This window comes from Neomonachus schauinslandi, chromosome 8 (genome assembly GCF_002201575.2).
Source record: "Neomonachus schauinslandi chromosome 8, ASM220157v2, whole genome shotgun sequence".
Taxonomy (NCBI): domain Eukaryota; kingdom Metazoa; phylum Chordata; class Mammalia; order Carnivora; family Phocidae; genus Neomonachus; species Neomonachus schauinslandi.
This window is the reverse complement of record NC_058410.1, coordinates 45,206,120-45,233,050: the sequence shown is the minus strand read 5'-3', so window position 1 is coordinate 45,233,050 and position 26,931 is coordinate 45,206,120. Positions and strand designations below refer to the sequence as shown.

General features: G+C 38.9%; 1 protein-coding gene across 3 annotated transcripts; it reads right to left on the bottom strand.

Annotated features, from left to right (window-relative positions):
• Window positions 1-534: 534 nt before the first annotated feature.
• On the bottom strand, window positions 535-20,161 carry GPRC6A (G protein-coupled receptor class C group 6 member A). Of its 3 annotated transcripts, none has more exons than XM_021693566.1 (6): window positions 19,968-20,161; window positions 16,623-16,926; window positions 13,604-14,440; window positions 7,020-7,232; window positions 3,912-4,035; window positions 535-1,649 (listed from the first exon to the last, which is right to left on the bottom strand). In XM_021693566.1, the coding sequence occupies exons 1-6, from the start codon at window positions 20,159-20,161 to the stop codon at window positions 535-537; spliced, it is 2,787 nt and encodes a 928-aa protein (XP_021549241.1). The 3 variants fall into 3 exon arrangements, with proteins under 3 accessions (XP_021549241.1, XP_021549243.1, XP_021549242.1); XM_021693568.1 differs by having other exon boundaries at window positions 14,129-14,440; XM_021693567.1 differs by lacking the exon at window positions 7,020-7,232.
• Between the last annotated feature and the right edge of the window lie 6,770 nt (window positions 20,162-26,931).

Here is a 26,931-nt window from a genome sequence, read left to right as displayed (position 1 = left end):
CCCATGCACATGGCAATCTTAGAATTCCCCACACTGAAATGAAGATGTCAATATGTAACTGTCAAGGATTTTGAACTCCTTGAGGTAAGAAAGGGTGCCTTGATCCTTCTTGTACCTTCGTATTTAGCCTATCACCTGGCACATGGTAACTGTTCAAATGCTTGTTCAGCTGAACCAAGCAGGGGAAGTGGGAAGATAAAGATGCTTTAGGAGAGAAGGAGAACCCATACGAAGAGGTTTGAGAAGAGGAGACAGAGGACATAATATGGATGATGTATTCTGGGCTACTTTTGAATAGAAATGTGCCTAAGAGGAACGGGGTGAAGATGGAGGCAGATGGAGGAATGAAGGCGGTTTCAGGGCGAGGGCTCTATTTTCTTTGTTAAACAGGTGGTTGGACAGAGGGAGCATTGGTGAACATGGTGGCAGTGAAGAAACACATAGAATATATTTGTTGGAAAATAAATGCACATTTTAAATATAAAGATCCTAGACACATTTTATTCTAGGACATGCCATCTCTTAAGGATGCTTTCATATACTTGAAATTCTTTTTCGAGGCAAAATTTTAGATACACGTGTAGCATTTTCTCTGCATATGTGTGCAAATGCTTGTGCCTGAAGATCCTTGCCTTCCTGCCAGGCTGCAGACCTGCCGCCAGAGCTGGGATCGGTCATTGTGATGCTGCTGTTAGTGGAGTCCAGTGAAACATGACTTATGGCAAGGCTGCTCGCAGCGTGGGAAGAGTAACTGTAAATCATCTTGAGAAAGGCAGATTTTGTGTTAGTCTCTTGCTTACAAAGAATAACATAGCATTTGGGAAAGAATGTGCAACACAGGATCCCATAGTTAGATATTAAAATAACAATAATCTCCACAGCTGGCAAATATTTACCAAATGTGGTTGCATAGACAGGGATGAATGTGATCCAAGCTATGAAATAAATGAGCATGCCAAATGTTATGAATTTGGCTTCATTGTAATGCTCAGGTAATTTCCTGCCTTTGAAGGCAAATATGAAGCAAATGAAGGCCAGGATGGCAATATAGCCCAGCATGGTGCCAAATGCAAGGACAGATCCCTCCTCGCATTCCAGGATGATGACTCTGGGCAAGGAGATGTTCTCTTCCACAGCAGGTGCTGCAAAGATCAGCCAGATGGTGCAAATGACAACCTGGATACCTGTGCAAGTGAAGATGATGAGGATGGGTTTATAGAGGCATTTCAGGAAGTTCTGCAACTTGGGATCGAAGTTGAAGGCTAGCAGAATTTTCAGGGACTTCATCAAAATGCAGGAGATGCAGAGAGTGAAGCTCACACCAAATAATGTCTGCCTGGTTTTACATGTGAAGTCTTGTGGTTCTCCAATGAAGAAGCCCGTGCTGGCGAAGTTGAGGAAATGACAGAGAAGGATCACATAGCAAACCAGCAATCCCCCAGATGATTTCACAACGGGTGTGTTCAGGTTTCTTGTAAATATTATGCCAATGGCCAGAACAAACAGGATTCCTAGTAGGGAGAGGGCCAGGAGCAGTATAGCCAAGGAGTCATTCCAGTTGAGATACTCCACTTCCTTTTCAAAGCACCTTGTGCTCCTTACAGGGGCCCAGTGAGTTTCGTTGTTGCATAAAAGGCAGTGATCCATATCTAAAAGACAGGAGATTCAGTTACACTGCAAACAGTTAAAACAGGTGATTGTCCACAATGATGCTACAAATGAGACTCCTTAGTTATAGTCCCGAGGACAAAAGGGATAGAGATCATTGTCGTATTGGTTACTTACTGAAATAAAGCATGCACAGAACCCAAAAGAAGTCAAGAGAGAAAGTGTGAGGGCGAGGGAAGAAAAAGAGGGGAAGAAAAAGAAAAGAAAAAGCCAGCTGGGCTGTGAGTCTTTAGGAAATCAATGTATTCAGGATAGATACTAGCCTCTTAGAAACTTGCTATTCGAACTCTATTAAGAAGAAGGGCTTTGGAATTGGATGCATCTCAAGTCCCTTTCTTTATCACTTATGACTCCCATAATCTTGAATAAGTAAATTGAACTTTCTGAGTCTATTTCCAAATCTTTAAAAAAATTTAAAAAGACTCTGCCTCACTGGGGTTCTGCATTCAGTGACAGAATAAATATAAAATGCTTTGCATGGAGCGTTACACACAGTAGACACTCAATGTAGTGAGAACTGCTATTGTAAATAAGGAAGCAGCTCTTTTAAAAGCAGAGAAAATATGGCTGGGTCACCCTAAAAGCTCCCTAAAAATGAGATAAAGCAAGATTGTAACCAGTGACAGTGAATGAAGAATTAAAGTTAATTTTTTTTGTCTAGGGGATCAGTAAAATTGAGTCTCTCACACAGGCAGTGATAAGCTTGGAAGTGATTTCTGCTGATTCTGATGGCAGGGCCGCATGAAGAGCTGATATCAGAGCGGAGTCTCTGGGAGTGTGATTGCATTTGCTCTCCAGTCTTGCCCCCTTAAGATGGGGTCCCATCTCTTGCCAGAAGCCCCTCTCTGGGCATCCATCTGAGAACACTCCACAGTGCCCATTCAATTTTATACGGGGCCCGCGTTCTCTTCTTCCTTAACCTCAAAGTCAGGTTGTGTGTCTGTCTATACACTTCATTACCTCTCCAGTCTCTTCCTCTTTCTAAGCCCTGTTTCCCTACAAATACCCGTTCTTCTCCGTCCTCCCCTAACTGCCACTGCTAGCATGTGCTCTCTTCTTCACCTGTTTGGTGAACATTTAATGCCTTGTCTCTGTACAAGAGCTGTGCCCTGGAGACATGGAGAACAATAGGAGAGAATGTCCTCTTAGATCACCCTAAATCCTTGCTTTTCCTCCAAAGGAAAGGCAGTCTTCTACACTTGTTCTTTCCCTGGTTATCCAAAGACAACCCCAAATTATATTTTGAAAACTCGTGTACATCTTTATGGGAAATAAACGCCACATACTCTCTCGTTTTTATTTATCCCACTAGGCAGACAGCTGCTAGACACCATATTACCTGGTAAATCCAACCCCCAATACCTAATTATTTACACAGCCGAGCCCATCTCAGGTTGGGACAAGTGGCATTTTTGTGAGATAATGACAGAACATGACTATTGGAATATTAACATTGCGATACATTCCCCTTGGAGCCAGTGAGAAAAAAGAGTAAGCATTTGAGAATTGTTCCAGTTCTCAGGTTCTCAGCTGTTATAGATGAAGAGGGATGCAACAGTAAACAAGGGAACACGATGCTTTTAAAGTAGGCTTAACTCCAGGGAAAGTGCTGATAGCTCCTTTTAAGACCCTGAAGGCTGCTGACCTTATTCTTGTTCTTTAATTTGTATATTTTGCTCTGATCTTGTAAAATTGTTAAAGATAGGTTTGTCAAACAATCAGTAGCATCTCATCTATGTCAACGGTTCATCCCTTCCTTTCACAGAAGGTTCTTTTTAGGCTTTACCGTTGCTTCTTGGTAGGAATAATGAGATCTCCAGGGTATACACACCTCTGGGTTTCTATCATGCTCTGTTTAGCTAATTCAGCATTTATTTGTTTATAGTTGCTGTGCCCCAGTTACAAGGCAGGCATGTCTATGTGGGGGATACGTGGACAAAAATTGACAGAATTCACATGGTTTTGAGAGATGCGAGAGAGGAAGTCCAGTTGAAGGGGTGACAACTTCCCTTGGAAGTAAAGTTACTTTTATGTCTCTATTATGTATTGGTTATACATCTGCTGATATAATAGAGCAAATTCCAAGATCAAATGAAATTTCACTGGAATTTAATCTAGCAGGATGAAATGCTGCTTTTTTTAATGAAAAAAAAATAAAACAAAATAGGACTCATGTAAAAAAAATCAGCCTAGGAGAAATGGTTCAGGTGTGTCACTGTACATGCTGTAGTGACTATAATTACCTGTCTGGTTACTGTAGTGATTTTCAGGACAGTTCACACATTCATAGCAGCAGATATGCTGGCTTCTTGTAGTTTTCTTCATTTGTCCAGGACTGCATTCCTTGGAGCATTTAGATTGAATTTGCTGCAAAGTGAAAGAAATCTCAAATAGATTTTTAAAAGATTTATCTTAAGTAACCTTGACTTAATTAATTAATTAATTCTTAAAAGATTTTATTTATTTATTAGAGAGAGAGAGAGGACGAGCAGGGGGGAAGGGTAGAGAGAGAGGGAGAAGCAGACTCCTCGCTGAGAAAGGAGCCTGATGCGGGACTCGAGCCCAGGACCCTGGGATCATGACCTGAACTGAAGGCAGACGCTTAACTGACTGAGCCACCCAGGTGCTCCAACCTTGACTTAATTTAAAGATACATTTACTAAATAGTATTTTAGTCTCTTTAAAAAAAATAGCAAACAGAATTGTTTTGTCATCTGGAGGAATGTGAACAAGTTTAAAAAACAGAAAATATTTCAGACAGTGAAACTGCCTTAGGAAGAAGTAGTTTTTGTTGCATTAATAACTTCTGTAAGCAAATAAGGGAAATTAACTCTTTCAGAAAATCCCTAGTAGAGGAACAGATGTGTAATGATGGAACAAAAGAAGAAGACAATGGCTTGGAAATTTCCAATCTTGTGTTGTATAAAGAGTTCAACTATACAAGAAAATAGTAACTTATTGGGCTTTTATATTCTTTAGAAGAAGGTTATTAATCATGCTGTCCAAGGACTCTGTCCAGTCTAGTCTTCAAAAACAAAACAGTAGAGGGACACCTGGGTGGCTCAGCCGGTTGAACGTCCATCCGACTCTTGATTTTGGCTCAGGTCATCATCTCAGGGTTGTGAGATCAAGACCCGCATCAGGCTCCTCGCCCAGTGGGGGTCTGCTTGAGATTCTCTCTCTCCCTGTCCGTCTGCACCTCCTCCCACTCTCACACACACACACACACACACACACACACTCTCTCTCTTTAAATAAATAAATAAATAAATAAATAAATAAATAAATAAATAAAATCTTTTAGAAAACCAGTGGAAATTTTGAATTTAGAACCATTGAAGTATTAGTGAAAAGGGCAACCCTAGATATATAAATAATATTTTAAAAATCCTGAGAATTTAGGTTATAATTGTGCATGTCACAATGTGAATCATATGTAGCATCTTATTTTTATGAAGGCCTTTCCAATTTAATAATTCTTTGCACGTCAGCTGTGCCTTTTTTCCATTCACAGTCCCTATCTCGTGGCATATCTTGTGAAATAAATCTTTTATTATCTCACCCTTACCTTCGGGAAACAAAAGCAAAATGGGTAAATGAGGGTTTGTCTAGATTCTCTTAATAGCTGTTCCTGAGCCAGGAACATAATCCAAGGACTAAGCTAACTTGTCTTTTCTCTGGGAGATGAAAATGATATGGCTGAGAGAGAAAAGTAGCCAAGATTTGGTAGCCCTGTGTCCACAAGCAGTGGCTTTCTTCTCGACACGGTTACATCCTGATCTGGGTTTGCAGCAGGCAGGACGTCATTAGGGGATGAAAGGGAGACCTTCTTTCTCTCCCCACCCCCAAGAGACAGCAAAGACATTCTAAAGTCTGGTATTAATAACTTTGGGATATCAAAAGATTTAGGATTATCTGATGTTTTGGACTATGGGTTTGAAAGTGAAACTTAGATTGGAAAGGAAGTGTGACAAGGATTCCACCAGGTTTTTCCATGAGCCGCTAAAAGGAAATTGCCATTTACTGAAATGAAGGTAGGTTTGGGAGCTTAGGTTTGGAGGTACTCAGTCAAGAGGACTATTGGACACCCAGGTGGAGATGTCAATTACACAGTCGTATATTTATTTGGGTTGAAATTTAGAAGATAAGAAGCTGGGAGTCATCTGCCTTCTATATGATGAATGACATTATTTAAATCCACGAGCCCAGATGAGATCACTAAGGAAAAGTGCAGACACAGGAGAGGAGCAGTTCTGAGCTCTGGGTATGCCAATATTTATAGGCAGCTGGAATGATGAGGAAGCAGCAAAAGAGACTGCGAAGGAGTGGCCAGAGACAGAGGAAGAAAATTAAGGGAGCCTGGTGTTGTGGAAACAGAGAAAGAAAGCATCTTACAGAGAGAACAATTAACCAGTAAGTGAAGTAAGATGATGTTTGGATTTATTAACATTGGTGAACTGGATAGAAAGAATTGAAGAGAATTCAAGAGAGTTATGGGAGGAGAGAAATTCGGGCCATTGAATGTATTTAAATTTTTCAAGGACTTTTGCTGTAAAGAGAAATAAAGCATTGGGCAATATATAGAAGGAGAAATGGGGGATCAATGGAGTTTCTTTCCTTTTTTTTGAAGATGAAAGGAATAACAGCATATTTATGTCATCATGTAGATAGTGGAGAAAAGAAAATTCTTGAGGACGTGGGAGAGAGTGGAGAATCGCCGAGCAGTATCATCGAACAGGTGGAAAGTGGTTGGGATCCAGAGGTCAAGGGAGGAGCTGACCTTGGCCAGGAACACATTCCACCCACAGTGCCGGAAGGAAGGCGGATGTGGCGGCAGGGCAACACTGCCATTCTCTTCTGATTTTTTCAGTTTTGTTAGTGACATAGGAAGCAAGGTCAACTGAAAGTGGAGATGGGGAAGGTGTGTTGGAGTCAGAGGAGAGAAGAAAAATCATGGAATAGCTATCTAGGAAGGTGGGTGAGTTAATGGACTAGGGTAATAGTCTGATTGTCCAACAGCATTAAGGGCCCACTGGAGGTTAGAGATCATGAATTTAGAGTGAAAATAGTCAACAAGGTGTTTTTATTTTTGTTTTTGTTTTGCCAAGTTCAGCTATACGGGGGCCATATTGAATAGGCAGAGAGTTGAATTTAACCAGGATAATGCTTTGGTCAAATGAGGATGATGAAGAGAGCTTGTACAAGGGAGGGAGGCACAAGTTGACCAGAGAATTTGAGGAGGGAAGTTTGGGACAGTAAACAGGCAGGGTCATTGGAGGTTTTGGTGGCACTTTTGCAACTGAGGTACTCATTTGATTTGAATGCTATAAAGCAGGCTACCACAAAATTACCTTAAGATTTCTGAACTCATTTTTTGTTTCTTGGTCCATGATGATAAAGACATCATTCTTCAGATCATATTGTGCCATCTTGGTGATAGTCATGTGGCCATTGATCTCCTTCCAGAGCACAATGTCATATCCAGTATTCATATCCCCGTGGGCATCAAAATGAAATGAATTCCCTTCATCAGTGAATGTCACATTTTTTAGTACATCAAGTAACTATAAAATATAAAAATAGAAACAAACACTAATAGAAATATGTATCTGTATCCCGCTTATGACACTGCCTTCTAAGGAATATCACTTAAGAGGTAGAAAAAAGACATTCTGGATCAATGAGTGTGGTAACTAGTTGAGAAGGTTCTTAACTACCTGGCAACAATTTGAGAATTCTAGCCTTATTTCTGCCAAAGTCTTGCTCTGTAAATTTGAGGAATCAAGCTAATGTTTACAGCGGGCAGCTTCTCTAGATTATCAAACTGGGATCTGAGCATCTTCTTTTTCCACGTTATAGAATTTCAAGATGGGTCCTATGGAACAGTTGCCTGGGCTTTAATCCTGGTTCTATATCTCATTAGTGATGTGGTCTTGACACTTACAGTTCTTTCTAAGCCTCAGCTTCCCCATCGGTAAAATGAAGTAAATGAAACCTACCTTACAGGGCTATTGTAAGGATTAAATGTAATTAAACATATAAAGAGTTTAGCCCGGTATTGGGCACAGATTAGTAAAGGTTTGATTAATATCTATTAATACTGTTAATTAACTAATAGGGATATTGTACAAATAAATAAAAATACTTTGAGTCTATCAATTAATGATGCCACCTGACATTCATATATTACTTGCTAATACTCAGAAGTGTGATATTCTTCTATCCCGTAACAACTCAGTGAAACACACTGAGCAAGGATCATCTTCCTCTTTTCTTAGATGAGCACCACCAGCCAAGGGGTGAAGGGCCTTATCTGGGAACACACATTTTGACTTTCAAGTCTTTTCATTGCATCTAACAATATATTAATTCAATATCTTCTTATTTTTTCCTTCTGACTCAAAAGCAGTCATCAGTGTGTCTTCTGGAGCTATAGAATTCATTCTTTCCTTCTAGCTACAGTTGGATCCTTGGCCAAGCCTGAGTGGGTAATCTGAACCAGTGGTTATTATGCTCACCACCTCCACAATGAGGACAATGGGGACAGAGGTACAAATGTGGGAGACAGTCCAGTGACAACAGCACCCTGTTCTCGGGGTGTCTCCCCACCAGAGAAGATGAGCTGGTGGGTGGAAGGTACTGCTGGTGCCTGCCCTCTAAATCCATATTTTATTACTCCATTTGGTGGGAGGTATGGATCTTATTATCTCCAATGGTTTTCAAATCTGTTGCAGTGATTGAATGTCTAATAAAGTGACCTCTAAATTCTATTTCCAATGTAATTCATAAAATGATTATTTTTTAGCTTGAGAGGAAAGAAATGCAGTGAAAAATTACTTGTCTTGTTACCCAATTTGTACAGTAAGAACTTGTATGCAATGCAGATAGGACAGGAAATATTTTACTGACAAATAGGGCAGCTGTATCGAGTGTGTGCTGCAGAGGAAGAATACTGGACTGGGAAAGAGGAACACCCTGCCCCACCATTAACCTGATATATAATGACAGCTAAGTAAATACCCTCTCAAACACACTGGGCCTTCTCCTCTAAGTCTATGAGGCTTGTGTTGTGCACAAAATCTGTGGAATGGGGCAGACATTACTCTATTTGAATAGAATTATTCTATTCCTTCACAGTTGATCTTTTAGGAATGTTTCTTTCCTTCAATTTTGTCATTAGAACATAGAAAATCCAGTTATATTTTAAGGTAAATATATTAGTTATGATATCAAGTCAGTGACCAAATGTCACTTCGGTAAAATCTCTAAGCAATGTATATTGATTTTATTATGTGTCCCCACAGATTTCTTAGTTCTTTTAATGAATGTTAAATTGATTAGTATTACTTTAAAGAAGCAGGATATCAGATCTAACAGGGAGGAATTAACACACAAAAGCTTTTTCCAGCAATTGCCTGGAAGAAAAAATATGATGGGAACAAAAATTTAAAAAAGGAAGGAAGGACCTACCGTCAATGTTTCCACCTCTACCTGTGTGCTGCAATATTTTCTTCTCTTCCTTCCTTCAGCAGTTCACACACATGAGCCCCAGAAAACTCACTTCTTTAGGGAGCAGATCTTCTTCAACTCTCGAGTTTGGAACTATAATTTCCACCTGGCTTTACCTGCACTTAATTAGGTTTTCCAGGGTAAAGTCCTGACACATACCCGTTCTGTAAATAGTGATAACACTGTATGATGTACATAAACTAGCATAACTGTATGCTTGTCCTCACAGGAGAGACGGTAGAGGCAAACGAAACAGTGCCCTCCTGACCTGGTAAGTAAGACAGAACATTTGCTCCGGGTTAAGGTAAGTTTTGAACATCGGTGCTCTGGTTATGAAGTTATCGAAGGCTTTTTCTGTCAATTGTTTATTTATTTTTTTCATGGAGACTCTGAAAGTCACTGTGAATTAACACCATAAATCTTAAACAGTGGGATTTGCCTTTCCATGATTATAGCATTCACCCTGTGGAGGGCAATGACCTGTTTTTTGAGAACGCAAGGCCAGGAGGCCACACCGCTGAAGCTGTTGTGGTTAATGTTGTTTTCCTTTTCCCCTGACTTCTCGGATGTCCACGACATCTCCCTAATGAAACTGTGCTGGTGAGTAAATTCGAGGCCCAGGGGACATGGCCTTGTTTCTCTGTCTGGTGCCCAACCCATGTCTTTTCCTTTCAGGAAGTTTTCTATGCTGTAGTGGAAAGCACCCTGGACTAAGGCTGGGACAGTGTCACTGCTACGTGTGTGGGTGACTGTGCGCCAGACCCTAATTGTGGAGGTCCCCTCCATCTCTAAACGGCTGCAAGTCTTGGTCACGAGTAACATTTCCTCTTGCCACCTCTTTAGGACGGAGTGTAAGGAGCGTCAACCTGTGGACCTACTAGAATATTATGGAGATTAGGGGGGATACATGTCAATGCCTACTATAGTAGCCCATAAAAATTATTAGCTCTTGGGGTGCCCGGGGGGCTCAGTCAGTTAAGCTTCTGCCTTCGGCTCAGGTCATGATCCTGGGGTCCTGGGATTGAGCCCCGGGTTGGACTCCCTCTTCCTCTGCCCCTCCCTCCTGCTCATGCTCTCTCTCACTCACTCTCTCTCAAATGAATGAATAAATAAAATCTTTAAAAAAATTATGAGTTATTAGTCTCCTTATCACTGCAAAAGCACTATCTTCTCAGCCCATGTCTCTTCTGACTTCTGGACTAGTATCTGACCGCCACTGCTACACTTGAATGTCTCAGAAGCTCTTCGAATTCAACATCTCCAAAGTAGAAAGCTTCATACCCACCAGACCTCTACTTTTCTCTGTTTCCATCTCAACAAACAGTACCAATTGTCCAAATGTGGAATCACTTGCAACATCTTTGCTTCTCTTGGTCTGTCGCCCTTTACACCCAATCTACAGATCCTCCTCATCCTTCCTCTTAAACATCCATGTATGCATGTCTCCATGCTCATTGTCACACACAGTACTTGTAGTACTTGTACCTGGAGTATAAGCCATCCTTATTTTATGCCTGGATTACCAAATTGGTCCCTCTGCCTCTAGTCTTGTGTCCCTCTAGTCAGTGCACACCACAGTGGAAATGCTATTTCTGCAGTGGAAAGCAGATCACGAGACTTTCCTGTCTAAAAATACCTTTAATTGCCTCCCCTTTGCTCTATCGAGTCCAAACCCTTAAACAGAGTTTGCAGACTTTCTACTGAAAGGATGTCCCTGTACTCGTAGTATCAGCATCACCTGAGAGAGTGTTAGAAGGGCAGACTTTCAGGTATCCCCCCAACTCCGGCTGAATTAGCATATGCATGATAGTAAGATTCCCGGGCAATTCAACTGCACATCAAAATTTGAGATGCTGTGATTGACTGGGCCCTAATGATGGATCTTTCACTAATCTCTCTACTTTCATTTACCTGTAGTTTCCACAAAAAACTCCGATTCTTTGGCACTGTTTTCTTATCTCTGAAGATGCCATGTTTTCTCTCCCTTCTCGGAGTATTTCTGTCCTGGCTAACTCCTACCCATCCATCGTATTCTCCAGAGATGTCATGATCTTTGGAGAATATCCTCTGAATTGTTAATACTGGATTGGTTGCCTCAGTTATGTGCTTCTCTGCCGTTTTGTGTCTCTATGAAACATAGTAATGCATCATTCTGCATTGTAATCAGCTCCTTAATTGTTTGATTGTATACACCAGTAGAGAGATGACTCCTTTAGGAAGAGAGTTGTCTTGTTTTCCAGAATATTTCCAACACTCAACACAATGCCTGGAACATTGAGACATCCAATAAATATTTGCTAAATCAATGTATGAATTAGAAAGTTGACTATTAGACATTCTGTCATCCCACATACATCACTTACTACTTTCTACCTTATCATAAGTAAAGGAAACAAAACCCCCCAAATCACTGGTCACAACAAGGAGGGGGTATCCTCATGCACATCTGAGTAACATTAAAAGTCTGTTGAAGTAAAACAATTCTGATTGCGCCATTCCTGAATACTGCTCACAGATGTCATCAAATGTGGCGCCAAAGTAAGAGCGATCCCCAAATATTGGGGAAAACTCCTTTGAAGTTATTTGAATGTAAAATTATTTAGAAAGTAATATTTAAATATGAGTGAATTTTACCAGGGGTCAAAATAATCTTTAGGAATGTATCTTTGATTAGTGACCCTAAATGTTGCTGATCTTTTAAATTTAAAGTGTATGGAGATTTCTTCATAAAAAGACAATTGTCTGCATTATTTGTCCCACTGAATCTGGCACAGATGTGGTTTACTCACATTGTGATCAAAGGAGCAAACCACTCACATATTCCTCCTTTCCAATCTGTTTTCATTTGTTTCTAGATAACCAGGCTCCCAGGGGAATAAAGAACAACCCCAGGCTCCTACTGTTTAAATAAAACATTTTGGGAGACTCTGCTTAGATTATACTTTCTCAAGTCTTTTCCTCAGGATGTTTGAGATTTATTCCTGATTTAAAATACTTTCCCAGATCTTTAGTGGATAAATAGCTCTATTTGTATTTTTCTTTCCTTATGAGCCTCCTTATGTCTCCTCCCCTTTATCCTATCTGTCTCCAGGAATGTCTAATTTCTCTCTATTACTCCTTCTCAACCTCTCATTCCTAAAATTTTGTGTAGTGGTTTCATTATTGTGGTTCACTTAATTTATAGTTTTCACCAATCCCTCATTCAAATTTTACATTACAAAGAGTGTGTTTTCAAACAGACATCTTAAAATAGCTAGACGTAAGTGTATATATTTTAAAAAGATAGTTTTAACTTAAAAAAAATCTTCATCTCTAGTCTTCCATCTTCATTAGGTTTTCTGCCTTGCATTTACAGAACTAGCTTTAAAATGAGCAATTTGAAACACCCTATGACTGTTACATGATCCACCCAAATGTAAGCTGATGACCTCAGACCTTGGAGCTTGTGTTTGTGTTTAAAGTAAAAATGACAAAAGTAGACATAGCCTGTCCTGGATACTCATGTATATGGTAAGAATTGAGTCTTATTTCCTTTCACCTTCTTTTTCCTTTACACATTTATAATAAATACATTTTTGGAACATAATTCTGCATCAAGGCAGACAAGTTTGTCTTTGAGTACACACTATTGAGAAATCTGTTTTAATGAGTAAAATTTATCATCGTAAAGCAACAATTTGCTTTTAAATGTCTTGTTTATCGGCATTTAAAAAGCACAGTATAAAATTTTTACTAAAAAGGGTCACATTAAGCTTGAATTTGAGTTTCTACAAATTAATCAAAGCAAAGCAAAGACTTCCTTTACCCGCAATTTGTGGCTCATTTCAACCTGAGATATCATAGGAATTATTATGATTGATCTCACAACGTTCATTTGAGGAAGACTGGAGTCCTAGGGAGACTGTCCTAAGAGTTGTAGCTGAAGGCTTTGAAGACTATAAACTACCAGAGACACCACAAAAAACAAAGGGCATAGAGGCAGAAGACCCAGACTAGAGTCATATTTCTAGTACTTTCTAGCTTTAGTTTCCTCATTGATAATATTTAGTGATAATAAAAAGGACCATTAAACATGCCCGGTCTTGTGTTTGTCAAGAGCACTAAAAGAAATAATTCATATGAAGTATTGAAAAACTATAAGATCAGATACAAATTCATAAACTCACGGAAAATACTTCTATCAACTTGATCTTCTTGGAAAATAAAAGAACACCACTTTAGTGGGTCAGTGTAGTAGTAGTGAAGACAAAATAACAACTCTATTATCCTCAAGAACAAAGAGCTAATGATAGAAATGCAGGTTATTCACTGAAGGTATCTACTTACAAAAGGAATACGATTAAGAGCAGTTAATATAAATATTTGCAAATCAACTCAAGGAAAAAAATGACTGTAGGGGAATTTTCTTGGATGTGTGAGTTAGTACCTCCCATGGTTGAAAGGCGTTGGGGTTCTGACAGTCTCGAGCTTGGCAGAGATCCCGAATGGCATAACCAAGGGCAAGCACCGCAAGCTGGATACTGTGAACAAGTCCCGGCTCAGTGTAATCCCACAGGAAATCATTTCTCAGGGAGAAGTTCCTTTCTATATCCTCGTTAGCCTTGTAGGCCAAAGTCCCCTGAGAATGGTTGGAAATGCATTGACTCAAATCACTGTCCTTGACATATGCACAGGCTGACAAGAGCATGGCATATTCATGTAAGAGCTTATTATTCTCACTGGGAAATATATGCAGATTTTGAAGAAAGGAATGGAAAGAAGACATATTCCCTCTTGTAAAGGTAAACCCCACAACCTTGCCAATCCTTTTAATGTTGGGAATGGTGGTAATCTTGGTGGCCGTTGACCAATTATCACTAGCAATCCAGATCTTATTTATATTCCTTTCTATAGCCTTACTGAAGAGATTGAAAACATGGAATTGCCTCAGAAATACCACAATGACATTAACTTGGGCTTCTGCTATGATTTTCTCAAGTGTCTCATTGATCCTGATCTCGATGGTATTATCTGAGAGGAAGGCTGGGAGAACTTCTTTGAAAGCTATGCACACGTTATTTGCTGTAATCTGAACTGCAAAAGTGTTGAGGGCCAGTCGTCCGTAGTCATCATCTGTGGCTATGATGCCAATCCAGTTCCATCCAGATTTCTGAATCAGGTGGGCCATTGCTTTAGTTTGATAGAAGTCACTGGGCACAGTCCGTAAAAATGAAGGAAAGCGAATTTTGTCACTTAGGATTTCTGCGGTTGATTCATAACTCACCTGGAAATTGATAGACTCTTTTAGTTATGGTGTTGAGGAACTCCAGGTGGCTGTTCATACTCTCTTTCATTTCGGTGAATTTCTGTAATCTTTTCCTAAATTCTCTGGTCCTTTACATTCTTCCCCTTCAATGAACTTCTACTTTATAAATAGCTTCTACTTATAAATAGCTTAAATCGTGACATTTAAATAGTGACTATTTAGAGTCATTGTTCTTCAATCATTTCATATTGTGTACCGTACAAGCTCTCTGAAGGTTCAGGCTCTATCTTCTGTCTCCAGCTACATTTCTGTATCCAGTTACATCTATCTTATATCTCAGGCCAAGGCCAATAGTGAATATTATTTGAATACTTAGAGATAAATACAGGAAAAATGCAGCTGGTCAAATAAGCAAAATGCATCTTGGAACACCTGGTGTATTCAACATTTTGTCTAATTGACAACTTTGATGATTTTTTATTCTAGGTAAAATAAATCATCCAGCCAAATAATCATCTAGTCTAGGGGTCAGCACACTTTTTCTATAAAGGACCAGATATAAAATATTTTAAGCTTTGTTGGCCACATATGGTCTCTGTCATATATACATATATATATGTATACAGATATACATTTATATATATAGTATTTTTTGTTACAACCTTTTAAAAAATGTAAAGACCATTCTTACTTGACAGCTCAAGAGCTTGAGAGCCACATTTGATCTACATGCTATAGTTTTGTGACCCCTGATGTACTTAAACAAGCATCAGCATTTTGGGAGACCTACCTAATATGTGCAAAGCTTTGCTTGATTTACAGCTCTGGGAATTTTATTCTAGGGGGAATTATTAACCTTCCACACTGTGTCACTTGCTCAGTGATTGTTTTTTCCACTATTTATAGCAGCCACCTGGTATGGTGGAAAGACAGTAGGCTTTGGAGTCAGACAAACTGTCAGAATCCTGACTTCAATAAATTTGGTAAAGCTAGTATTTCTTTACCTGTGAAATAATAAGATTCTTATGAAGATTCAAGGAAAAAAATTAAATGGATATTGGCACACGGTGGACATGTGCCTAAATCTTAGTTTCCTGACATTGCTATGCAGACCTACATTTTATACTTGGCATTGCTGGGCTCATCTACATTTGACACCTGGGCTTCAGTAAAATCAGTGTCCCCTGCGGAGAGTCCCCTTTCCTTTTGTGTTATCTAGTGTTGTCAGTCATGGAAATGACATTTTTACACGACATAATCATTGTTAAAAATAGTCTACTTTTCTTACTTCTCACCTAACCAGCATTATAGAGAGTCTAGAAAATTTGAGCCAAAGCCTTATCTCTGAGCTATTTGGGGGAGTAATTCTTTTGTTTTGTCATTTTGGATAGAAACTTTTTTTTTTTGATTTTATTTATTTATTTGAGAGAGAGAGAATGAGAGAGAGCACATGAGAGGGGGGAGGGTCAGAGGGAGAAGCAGACTCCCTGCCGAGCAGGGAGCCCGATGCGGGACTTGATCCAGGGACTCCAGGATCATGACCTGAGCCGAAGGCAGTTGCTTAACCAACTGAGCCACCCAGGCGCCCGGATAGAAACTTTTTTTTAAATCAACTTCACTAGGCTATATAATGGAACTCTCAAAGTCTCAGAGATGCTGAATGACCAGCTCTTGCTTATCTCTGCAAATGCACTTCTTACCGTACTCTTTTCTATACACCTGATCTAGCTATATTGACCTTTTGTTATTCTTCAGCATTTGAACTTTGTACTTACTGTTTTCTCAGCGTAGATGCTGTCCTCTCCTCCCCATCTTCCCTTGGCTGTCCCTTCTCATTTGAGTTTCAAGAAGTGTTCCTTGACCTGCATGTCCCCTTACCGCTCAGTCTCTCTTCAGTTTTCTTCATAGCACCCAACTGATGTTATTTCAGTAACAAGGCAGTTGAGGCAATCAGAGATTTTGGTCTTATCTGAATCCTGCTGAGAACCTTCAGAAACTCGATCTGGTGGATTGAGGGAGACTATCTTCCCTTAGTGCTCTGTCTGCTATACTATCCAGAATAGGCACCATGCCCTCTTTGACTGAAGAGAAAGAAAGGTTAAAGTAAAAGCAACTCCATAACTAGTTTCCCAGGTTACCCTGATCCTCTCATAATAAAGAATATGCTCAAAACCAACGTTGGCAGTAAGACAAAACCCACCTGTGGCATGAGCTGTAAATTCAGCATCCTGGAGACAGCCATCGTTATTTCTGAGTAGCCAGCGCCTATGACAGCCTTAACTCTTGGCATGTAGCTGGAATGGTCACACATAAACTCCATGGTTTCTCTGGAGCAGCTGAGCTTAGACAGAAACCTCAGAGCGGCGGCCATTGCCACTGTGGCTTCGGTACAGGTGTCATAGATCTCGTACCCCAGTGTGACTCCAGATAGTAGTGGGGAATTGTTGATCATCTCAATGCTGTGAATCATGGCAAGAGCTTGAAGGAAAATTGATATCTCAAAGCTGTTGGGAAACAAGGTTGGTTGGTTTGTTTTAGAAAATCAGAACATAACTCTTCTATAGACATGATGGTAACTCATTTTATTCACACCTCTGCCTTACAATGGACAATTTCTGGATCAGTAAAGCTTACCTCTTAAAGGGTAAACTTCACTAAACTCCATTTATTTAAAAATAGTTCTTGATGGAAACCTTTCTAGAGGGTATATAGTTTCTTAAATAGAGTCTGTTCAGCAGGATTTAACTTTTTCTTGACTAATTTTGGGATCATTTGAATACTCAGTTTAGTATTCTGCAGTATGAAGATGTGTCTTATAGTTAGGTGTCACCATTTTATTGCTGTCCATTTTATATCTACTCCTTAGACTCACTAGCCTGGCTTTTTTTTTTTTTTTTGGCTTCTAAACTATTGTGGTTGGAAACCAGATTAATAAGACTCTTAAGAATCACATATAAGGGCTCCTGGGTGGCTCAGTTGGTTGAGCGACTGCCTTCGGCTCAGGTCATGATCCTGGAGTCCCGGGATTGAGTCCCACATCGGGCTCCCTGCTCAGCAGGGAGTCTGCTTCTCCCTCTGACCCTCCCCCCTCTCATGTGCTTGCTCTCTCTCATTCTCTCTCTCTCAAATAAATAAACAAAATCTTTAAAAAAAAAAAAAGAATCACATATAAAACAGGCTGTGGGTATAAGCTCAGTAGCTTTCTCCTAGATAAAGCGCACTATTTTAGTTACGAAACATAGCTATTTCCTCTTTCGGTGGGTTTTCCCAGTTGACTTCTTGATTTGTGATTACTTCAGGGCACTGAGTTGTTTGTTTACTGATTTACTGTTAAGTTTATGTCATCCACCACCGTATACAAAAGGTTGCAAACAGTACCTAATACATAGTAAAGATTCAAATGTTTTTTAAATGAATAAAGGAGAATATTACTATTATTTTAAATTCCAGTACAGTTAACATGCAGTGTTATATTACTTTCTGGTGTACAATATAGTGATTCAAAAATTCCATATATTACTCAGTGCTCAATATAAGTATACTCTTGATCCTCTTCACCGATTTCAGCTATCCCCTGCCCACCTTCCCTCTGTTAGCCATCAGTTTGTTCTCTGTAGTGAAGAGTCTGCTTTTTGGTTTTCTCTTTATTTTTCCTTTGTTCATTTTGTTTCCTAAATGGGTGAAACCGTATGGTATTTGTCTTTCTCTGAGTTATTTCACTTAGCATTATACTGCCTAGACTCATCCATGTTGTTGCAAATGGCAAGATTTCATTCTTTTTTATGGCTGAATAATATTCCACCACACCACGTCTTTATCCATTCATAGAGGAGAATATTATTGTTCAGGGTTTTGATATTTTTAAGTGTCCTTTTAGTTCACTGAATTATGATAAAGTATTTTAATAATATTATTTGTCATTGGAGACTATCTAAAAGTGAAGTTTGGCAAATCAGCATTAAGTTTTTAATTTAAAGAAAGAAAGAAAAGTAAATGTAATGAATCATAATAAAAATAATGCATTGTATAACAATTAAAATGTATATTTTCAGGGTCCCCCCATGTTAGCTCCATGAGAGTCTAAACCTCTTTGGTGTATTCACTTCTGTATCCCAGTGCCTAGAATAGGGCCTAGTTAATGTAGGCACTTAATAAATAGATGTTTGATGCTGAACGAATACTGTTTCTCTTAAGGAGTGTCAATAAGGTGGAAGGATGTTCAAGTCAGTAATTTTTTTTTTCAGAATAAATTTGCTTATTAGATCAATGATTTTTTCATATTTTCCATCCTTAACTGTCAGCCTATAATTGTGGGCCTCAAATCTGTAGTCATTCTCTGGGTACCAATTTAGTGCTCTGAAAATCTTCATTATTTATCTTGAGGCATTTGCTGGTATTCCTGATAACCAACATTTAAGAAGACAGTAGCTCAAAGCTCCCAACTTCTAGGGTGAATGACAGGAAGGAATGTTAGTGTGATGTGGAATCACATTTTATCTGACAGCATTCTTAGAGGAGTTGGTAAATACTTTTTGATAAAGAAAGAAAAAAGGGAGGGGGAAGAGAAGGTTAAGTTTACATACAAAATCATCAAGATAGAAAGCAGGATTTCTGAGGGGAAGGAAGCATGGTGATCACATTTGCCATAGCAACAGAAGCCGATGCTGCCTGTGTCCCCAAGTTATCCGGGCCCTTATTTTACAAAAGAGAAAATTGGAAACTGTAACTCAACAAGTTTAAGTGATTTGCCTAAGTCTACAAAATGTTTTGTAGTTTGTTCCCAGACTGAAATTAGAATTCAAATATCCTGCTCTCCTTAAAGAAAATCCATTCGTAACATCCTCTGCCCAGCTTTACTTTTCCATAGTACACTGTGCCGTGTCTTTTCTACAGTCAAACTTTCAGTGGAAAGTGTTCATCAAAGAAGAAGGAACACATTAAGTTGAAGTAAGGCCTTAATTTATCATGAAAGAATTTGATAATTTCAAGAATGAAATGAATGCAGCATTGACAAAAATGCTAGTGTAGAGAGAAATTTTAAATGTAGCCCATTTTAAACAAAACACTAAATAATACATATTTAAAACAAAATGCATGTTGTGAGGGATATAAACATGAACAATACATAGTATAAATAGATAATGTAATATAAATTCATATACATTAATATTAATATATAATAAATACATATACATATATAATATAAATAGAAATGTGCTGTGTATGTTTGTTGTGGACAGGCTACAGTGTCTCCTAATTGGTTTTCTCACGTGACTTCAGGGTTTGTTTGTTTTTAGGCAAAATCTAAATACAAATATTAAGGGAAAGCATTCACTGCCTCTGCACTTAGTGGTTGATTATACATACAGGGCTGATATATTTCTCTTTTAAGGAAGGATTACAAGACTAACTATATGCAACTTAAAAATATATGAGTTTAAATTTTATTAAAATAATTTAGATGTTAATACAAGTGAATGCTTACATGCCTTAGTCTCATAGTATAATCTGGAAATCTAAATGTGTTCTTTGAGACTCTACTCACCCAACACACTTCTGGATTTCTGGTCGTCTGGGATAGTCTTCTGAGGACAGCATTTTTTCATGAATGGCAAATAAACCTCCGATCATGATATGTCCTGGAGAAGTGGCAGCCACAAAGTCATCAGGGGTCTGGCAAGGCTGGGAAGTAGCAAGAGTACTCCCAAAGCAGGTCATCGGTATGATCAATAGTGCCATGCTTCGATCTCATTTGTTCCATTCATGTGAGTTCTTAGGAATCACTAAGCTCACAGAGTGCCAACAACATGGTTTCTATTTCACCTGTAAACACCATGTAAGATATAGGGCAGTGTCAAAGGCTGAAAACATTCAGTTTTCAGGTGCTTGATGATAGTCAAAACAATTCTTCACCAATAAGAACATATCAGACTCTAACATTCCATTGTTGGAGATGGACACTAGCAGTCATGCTGGGAAAAAAGTCATAGAATTAGAAACACAGGTCCTCGCTGGGATAGTACTCTTTTACTTCACTGATATGCCCAGGGCTTTGGGTCATGTTGCCATTTCTTTTGAAGTAGAATATACAATCTTCAAGAGGGAGCAGTTTGGGAAAGGCTTCCCACTTTAGCAATGAACAGTTTTGCATTTCCAAAGTATTTGGAAATTTCCTTGTATTCAAGGCCCAAAAGCTTCAGTGTCATTTATAAACTGTTTAGAAAAATAGCATTCTGCTTTTATTTTTCCCGTAAAGCTCCATTTAAAAAAAAAAATTCAGTTAAGTGTAAGTATTTATCACTTTCAGTATACATGTGTTAGAAATAAGTAGTTTTGGTGATAATGGGCAAAGTTAAAATTGAGACAAAACTTACCTGATAGTGTTTGGTTTTGAACAAGAAAGGTCTGTCACAGATTGTCGACATTGCCACATTCTGTGGATTTTATTTTTATAAATTTGGAATGAATTTTAGTCTACATGTTCTTAAATGCTTAGGAATCTGAACTAATGTGATTTAATGGATTTCAGGGATAGATACTCCTCAGTGACTTAGGAACCATTAAGAAAAAGTTAAAATTTTTTTACTTTCCTTTTTAAAATCAATCTTTTCCAGACATTGGATTAAGAAGGAATATATCATGGGCCGGCAGTTCCAAACCCCATACAGCCAGGTTGTTGATGGGTCGCAGACATGTTTAGAGGAATTTTGGAAGATAAAAGAATACAATGGCTATTACAGTGTTTTCCATCATCCAGATTAGCCTTAGGTTCCATTGACATGTGGAGTTACACCAGCCGAAAAGTGGAGAGGTCACAGCTCTTCACACAGTGTCCAACGTTCCTTAAGTCCTACGTTTTACCATTGGCAGGATTTCTCTTAGGATCCAAACCAGTTAACTTCAGTTGTTCAGAAAGTTTAATATACATGGGTTTGAAGTCTCTTCAAATGTATAGTAATTGCATTTTGCCCCTCTTAACCTTATTATTCATTTGTGTATATATATGTGTGCAATGGATATATTTGTTTTTATCAATGTAGTTTTTTTTTTTTGCTCAGATAACCTGCAAGGTCTGCTGTAGTTACAAATTCAAACATGATTTTGGCAAAAATATAATAAAACATAGTAAGTTCAGATCATTGTCCAGCAAAACTATATAATAGGTATTAAATAACTCAGAGTGATTCTGAAGGTATGACCCTCCTGTGACCGTATTGCTCAAACCTGACATTAATTTGAAAAATCAGTGACAAAGTTGGACCAATGATTTCTCTTAGGTTGCAATGTTAACAATATTTAGGGACTTTGTTATCTGATAAAAATTAAAGATAAATCACATTTTCTTATTTTTAATAAATATAATCAAAGTTGGAAAATCTGTTTCTATAAAGGAGCCTTCTAAAGGTGGGAAAAAAGGGTTTTGCAAGCCCTTGTCCTGTAAAATGCAGTATTATGTGGCAGAAAGAGCTCAAACTTTGGAATCTGACAGACTGGTTGGCTCTGCCCACCACTTAGCATATGACCATGAATGAGTTACTACGCTTCTCTGAACAATCATTTTCTAATTTATAAAATAGGTAGGCTATTCTTTCTCATAGGTACATTTTGAGACTTGAGCTGAATTGATCTGTAAAGCTCCTATATTCTAGTAGGCATTCAGTAATTAACTCCTGTCTTAGTCCATTAGGACCAACTATAACAAAAATACTGTAAACTGGGTGGCCTATAATCAACGCACATTTATCTCACAGTTCTTGAGGCTGGGAAGTCCAAGATCATGGCACTGTCAGGTTCAATATCTGGTGAGATCCTGCTATAAATCTCACGTGGTAGAAGAGGCCAGGGAGCTTTCTGGAAGCTGCTTTTATAAGGGCATTAATCCCAGTCAGGAGGGCTCTGCCCTCATGATGTAATCACATCTCCAAATCCCCACCTCCCAATACCACAACCTTTGGGGTTCTATTTCATTATGTAAATTTCGGGAAGACACAGAACATTTGGAACATAGCAGCTCCCACCTTCCCCTTCCCAAAACCAAGCTGAAAGTTATTAATTCTTAAATTTGGAGTGCTTTCTGCAGTTGGCATTGCCCAGAGCTCTTTCTCAAACACCATAAATGCATGCCTGGTAGTAGTGATGATGCTTGTAATAGTACCACTGGTTGGTTATTGTCTCCCTGGAAGGTAAATCATTTTTGAGTTAGGCTTGAAGGAAGATACAGAGTCTATTTATTACTTCAGAATTCCACTGGACATATTCTCTTCACTGTTGTGGTTTCTGTCATTTTCAAGGTGTAATTTTGGACTAGGGAAAGCACTTTTAGCCATAATTTTGAATCTAAAGTTATTCCATATTTTCTGCTATTTAAAAACACTTGCAGGGGCGCCTTGGTGGCTCAGTCAGTTAAACGTCTGCCTTCAGCTCAGGTCATGATCCCGGAGTCCTGGGATGGAGCCCCACACCAGGCTCCTTGCTCAGCGGAGAGTCTGCTTCTCCCTCTGCCTGCTTCTCCACCTACTTGTGTTCTCTCTCTCTCTCATCAAGTAAGTAAATAAATAAATAAATCTTTAAAAAAAATACAAACACTTGCTTATGTTTGACATGTCATGACAGCAATAACTATTACTATTCCAAAAGATCTTTTTTAAACAACAGTTTCTGAAGGATAAAAGCTCTTGAAGAAAGTTTGGGAGATGAATTACTGATGGCAGTAGTTCTTTCTCCCTTTTGATCTCAGGTTCTGTGTTTCTTTGTTACTATCTTGATGTGAAGCACTATCTGGTTAATATTATTTAAAGGGAATAGTGTGGAAGTGATCGCACCACCCACATATTCTCACAGAGACACCATTGCCCTGCTTGGGCAAGTACAGTAGGGACATATACTCAGTGAGTAGGGATGCTCTGTCCTGTCAGCATTTGTCTGTAGCACTGATGATGGACTGACCCCCAGCCCCACCCCCAAAGCTAAAAGGCTGCTGTGAAGACTGGGTCAAGCTGGAAATGGCCCTCTGGGACCTGAGGCTCACAGTATGGCATCAGCACTCTAAGAAACTTCTGGTCAGTAAGTTTGACACCTGTCAGCTCTTAGCACGTGAGCTTTCTCTCCTGCTACCACAGCTTTCCACTCGCCCACCCCAACTCCACAGCCCTCTTTCATGCTTCATTACATTTTACTAATAATGACACCACAGTGCTATTTGCATCTGCAATGAGATCTTAAAAACAGAACCATCTTCAAAATTAAAGGAATCAACTTAAACAGTGGATTTCGGTTATCTGCAAGAGGAATTGCAGGGAGGTCCAGCATGGCAGGGGCTCGTGGGGGGACTTCTGAGCCACACTAGCCAGGCAGTGACCGCACACAGAGCCAGCCTGACAGAACAGCTCAGCGTGCTCACCCTGAAAGGAAAGAAGCCCACCCCAATGTTATGCAGGCAGATGCCAGTATCTACAGCCTGGGGGGGGAAGACAAACAGAGTTTAAGAGTTCTGATCCATTAGCCCACGTCGTCCATCGCCGGTAGTTATTTATTTATTTTTTCAGGGCTGCACTAACAAGAATATATTTAGCTACAACAAGCAGGTATTCAAAGCACAATACCAAAACGACATTTTATTTGATCAACATGAAATTTGAGTGGTTTTTTTACGTTGCTTGTGTGCTGCTCTTTCACAAGAATCCCTTATCAATGAGTTGTAACAGGAGATCGCAGCCTTAGGAACACAACGGTCAGGGCTGAGCCAGGAATCCAATGATCAGGTGCTTTCAACTGGCATCTAGTGTGCTAATGTCTTTCATGTTTACTTACTTTTCTTACTGTTTCCTCATTTTTTGTGTGCTTAACTATTATCTCTTCAACTAGATGGACACTTTTTGTAGGGCTGAGATAGGGTTTGATAGGTCTTTGTACATCTCATAATTGATTGTCTTTCTGAAAAAATAGTTTTGTGATGCATTTGGCAGCATTACAAGTGTATTGCTCAGTTTGATCTTTTTAACAAGTCATCAATGAGCTCACAGCAGATGAGCCTCAGTAAGCTAATCTGAGCTAGAGTACATACTAGATATGATCAGCATTTTTATAGTCTATTATTATTATCATTCACTTGCAAAAATCAAAATATCAATTCATATTGCATAAACAGCAGGGAGTGCTAGATGAATACCATTGTTCTGTAAATCACAGAGTTCAGTAAAACGTCAGCGAAGGGTAAAATTACGTGGCAAAGGCCTAAGTCCCCAGTGAACCCCATTGACTGCATAGCTAAGAAATTTATCTCATTTAGTTGGATTTCAAATAGATCAATAAGATCAGAGATGGTTCTTAGCAAGGTTATAAAATAACAGTCAAATTTTGGTCCTCTTAACAATCTTTCCCCTATCAGTTCCCCTGTTCCCCTGTATTTACCCACCTTGTCTCGTATTTCCTCACTGTGCTATTCCATATTGAGTTGTCACTTATCACTGCAACACTTCTGTTCCATCCTACATCATCTTCTCTGCTGTATGGCTGTCTATAATTAAAATTTCTCTCCTAGCGTTTTTTTTTTTTTTTCACATTTCATATATAGTTTTAACATTAGGTCTCTGACTTCCTTTAATATGAAACGTAAGAGATATTATCCTACTTAGGGCATCCCTGGAGGTCTATGGATGGAGTTCATGGAAGTCTATGAATCCCTTAAAATTGTGTAAAAATTTTGAGTGAACATGCATATGTGGATTATTCTGGGGAGAGCATTTGGTGCTTTTATCAGATCATCAAATTGATCTGTTACCCCCAGGAAAATTAAAAACACTGTCTATTCGATTTAAGCCTTGCTTCCCAGGAAACCCAGGAATGTTTTCTGAGATAATGATCCAGCCTTTGTTGCTACCCATTTGTAACTCGAACCATCCTCACTGGTCTTCCACCAACAGCTTCATCATTTGCTTGATACACATCACCATTTAATACCACCAGTCAAAAGATTATGTGAGCCGTTATGATGCACAAGTCACTTCTCACCCATCGCAGAGGAGAACACAACTAGATCACTACCCTAAAAACCCCGGACTTACTTCCCCTACTTACCATAAAATGAAGTGAAGGGTATTTATTTCCTGGTGAAGCTAAGCAGGAGAGGCAGTCTCTAGTGTTTGATTATAATGTTCCCACAGAACAGGCCAGGTGTTCAGTTTTCAGAGCTATTTTCATTGTATTTTTTCCACAAATCATATAAAAGATACTGTTATTAAAATGTTTTATTGTGACTTGAAGGTGTGTGTGTGTGTGTGTGTGTGTGTTTGTGTTTTTCCCCTCTTGCTGAAGGGAAGAACTTGAATATTTTAGGTTACCATTTAGATCTACATTGTATAGTCTCACATGGAATGGTAAGGCAGCATTTTATTTTTTCCCTTCTGCTATTACTGTTCCACTTACAAAAGTACTTCTTTTGCCCATCTCATCACCTGTGGTAAAATAGGCAAGGAAATCAAAATCCTGACAGATCTACCTCAGTATCCAGTCATTGCCTCAATCTTCTCTTATGTGTTAATTGACTCTCTCATATTGCAAACTCTATTTTATTTTTAGTGGTGTTATTAAAAAACTAAAAGGTTTTAGTCTTTTGCATAACAAGCTGCATGTACTCGAAAGCCATTTTTAATATCAAACTAAATTGTAAATTCAAAGGAAAAACCAATCTGCCATATCACTACTTCAAGCGCTGTTGATACAGTTTGTTGATTGAATGAATGTCTTAATTTTCAATCAGTTTTTTGATGTGTTTAGACATAGTGCAAGTCAACCACTTGGCTCTCCTTTTTCTACGATAAATAAGTACTACTTAATTTATAAAAGATTTTTTTTTCAGGAATTTACAAACTGTGCCACCATATCCCCACATTCCCAAAGAAACATTCTGCACACAACAGATGCTTACATTGGCGAGAAGCCTGGTCCTTCTTACCCAGTTTGCCGTGTTGGGCTCAAAGTTGAAAAAGTATAAAGACATTCTTCTACTTTGCAGATATTGACACTAGAGGATTTTCAACCTTCTTGTATTTGATTTTGGCTTAAACGTCACTCCCTTAGAGAATGTATTCATTTTCTTCACAGGCATTTATTAGTATCTGTTGCTGATTATTTATTTGTTTACAGTGCATCTTTGTTGATTATTTATTTGTTTACAGTGCATCTCTTCCATTATATTTTAAGGCTCTCTAAGGACAGAGATTATGTTCATATTTTTACTTGATTATGCCCAGTATCTTATGCAGTGCCTAGCCACATGGTAGACACTCACTAACGAGTTGTTGAACAAATGAATGAGTACGTCGGAACAGCCTAGAAATGTGTGATTACAGCCTGGACTGCCCTTCTTAGCTGGGTGGATGTTGCTTTGAGAACTTGCAGCACTCGGAGGAACTCAAAGCTGCGTATCAGTGGAGACCATTCACAAGCTAAAAGCAGGAACTCCAAGTTCACATTGGTTTTCCCCAGTTTGTAATGTCAGAATGATGACT

Coding starts and splice junctions, on each gene's coding strand:
- GPRC6A (XM_021693566.1), bottom strand. CDS start 20,161: ATGGCACTATTGATCATACCGATGACCTGCTTTGGGAGTACTCTTGCT. Junction 4,036..7,019: donor ATGAGTTCAGAAATCTTAAG/GTAATTTTGTGG, acceptor TTCACTTTGCAG/CAAATTCAATCTAAATGCTC. Junction 1,650..3,911: donor TCACTACAGTAACCAGACAG/GTAATTATAGTC, acceptor CCTGTCTTTTAG/ATATGGATCACTGCCTTTTA.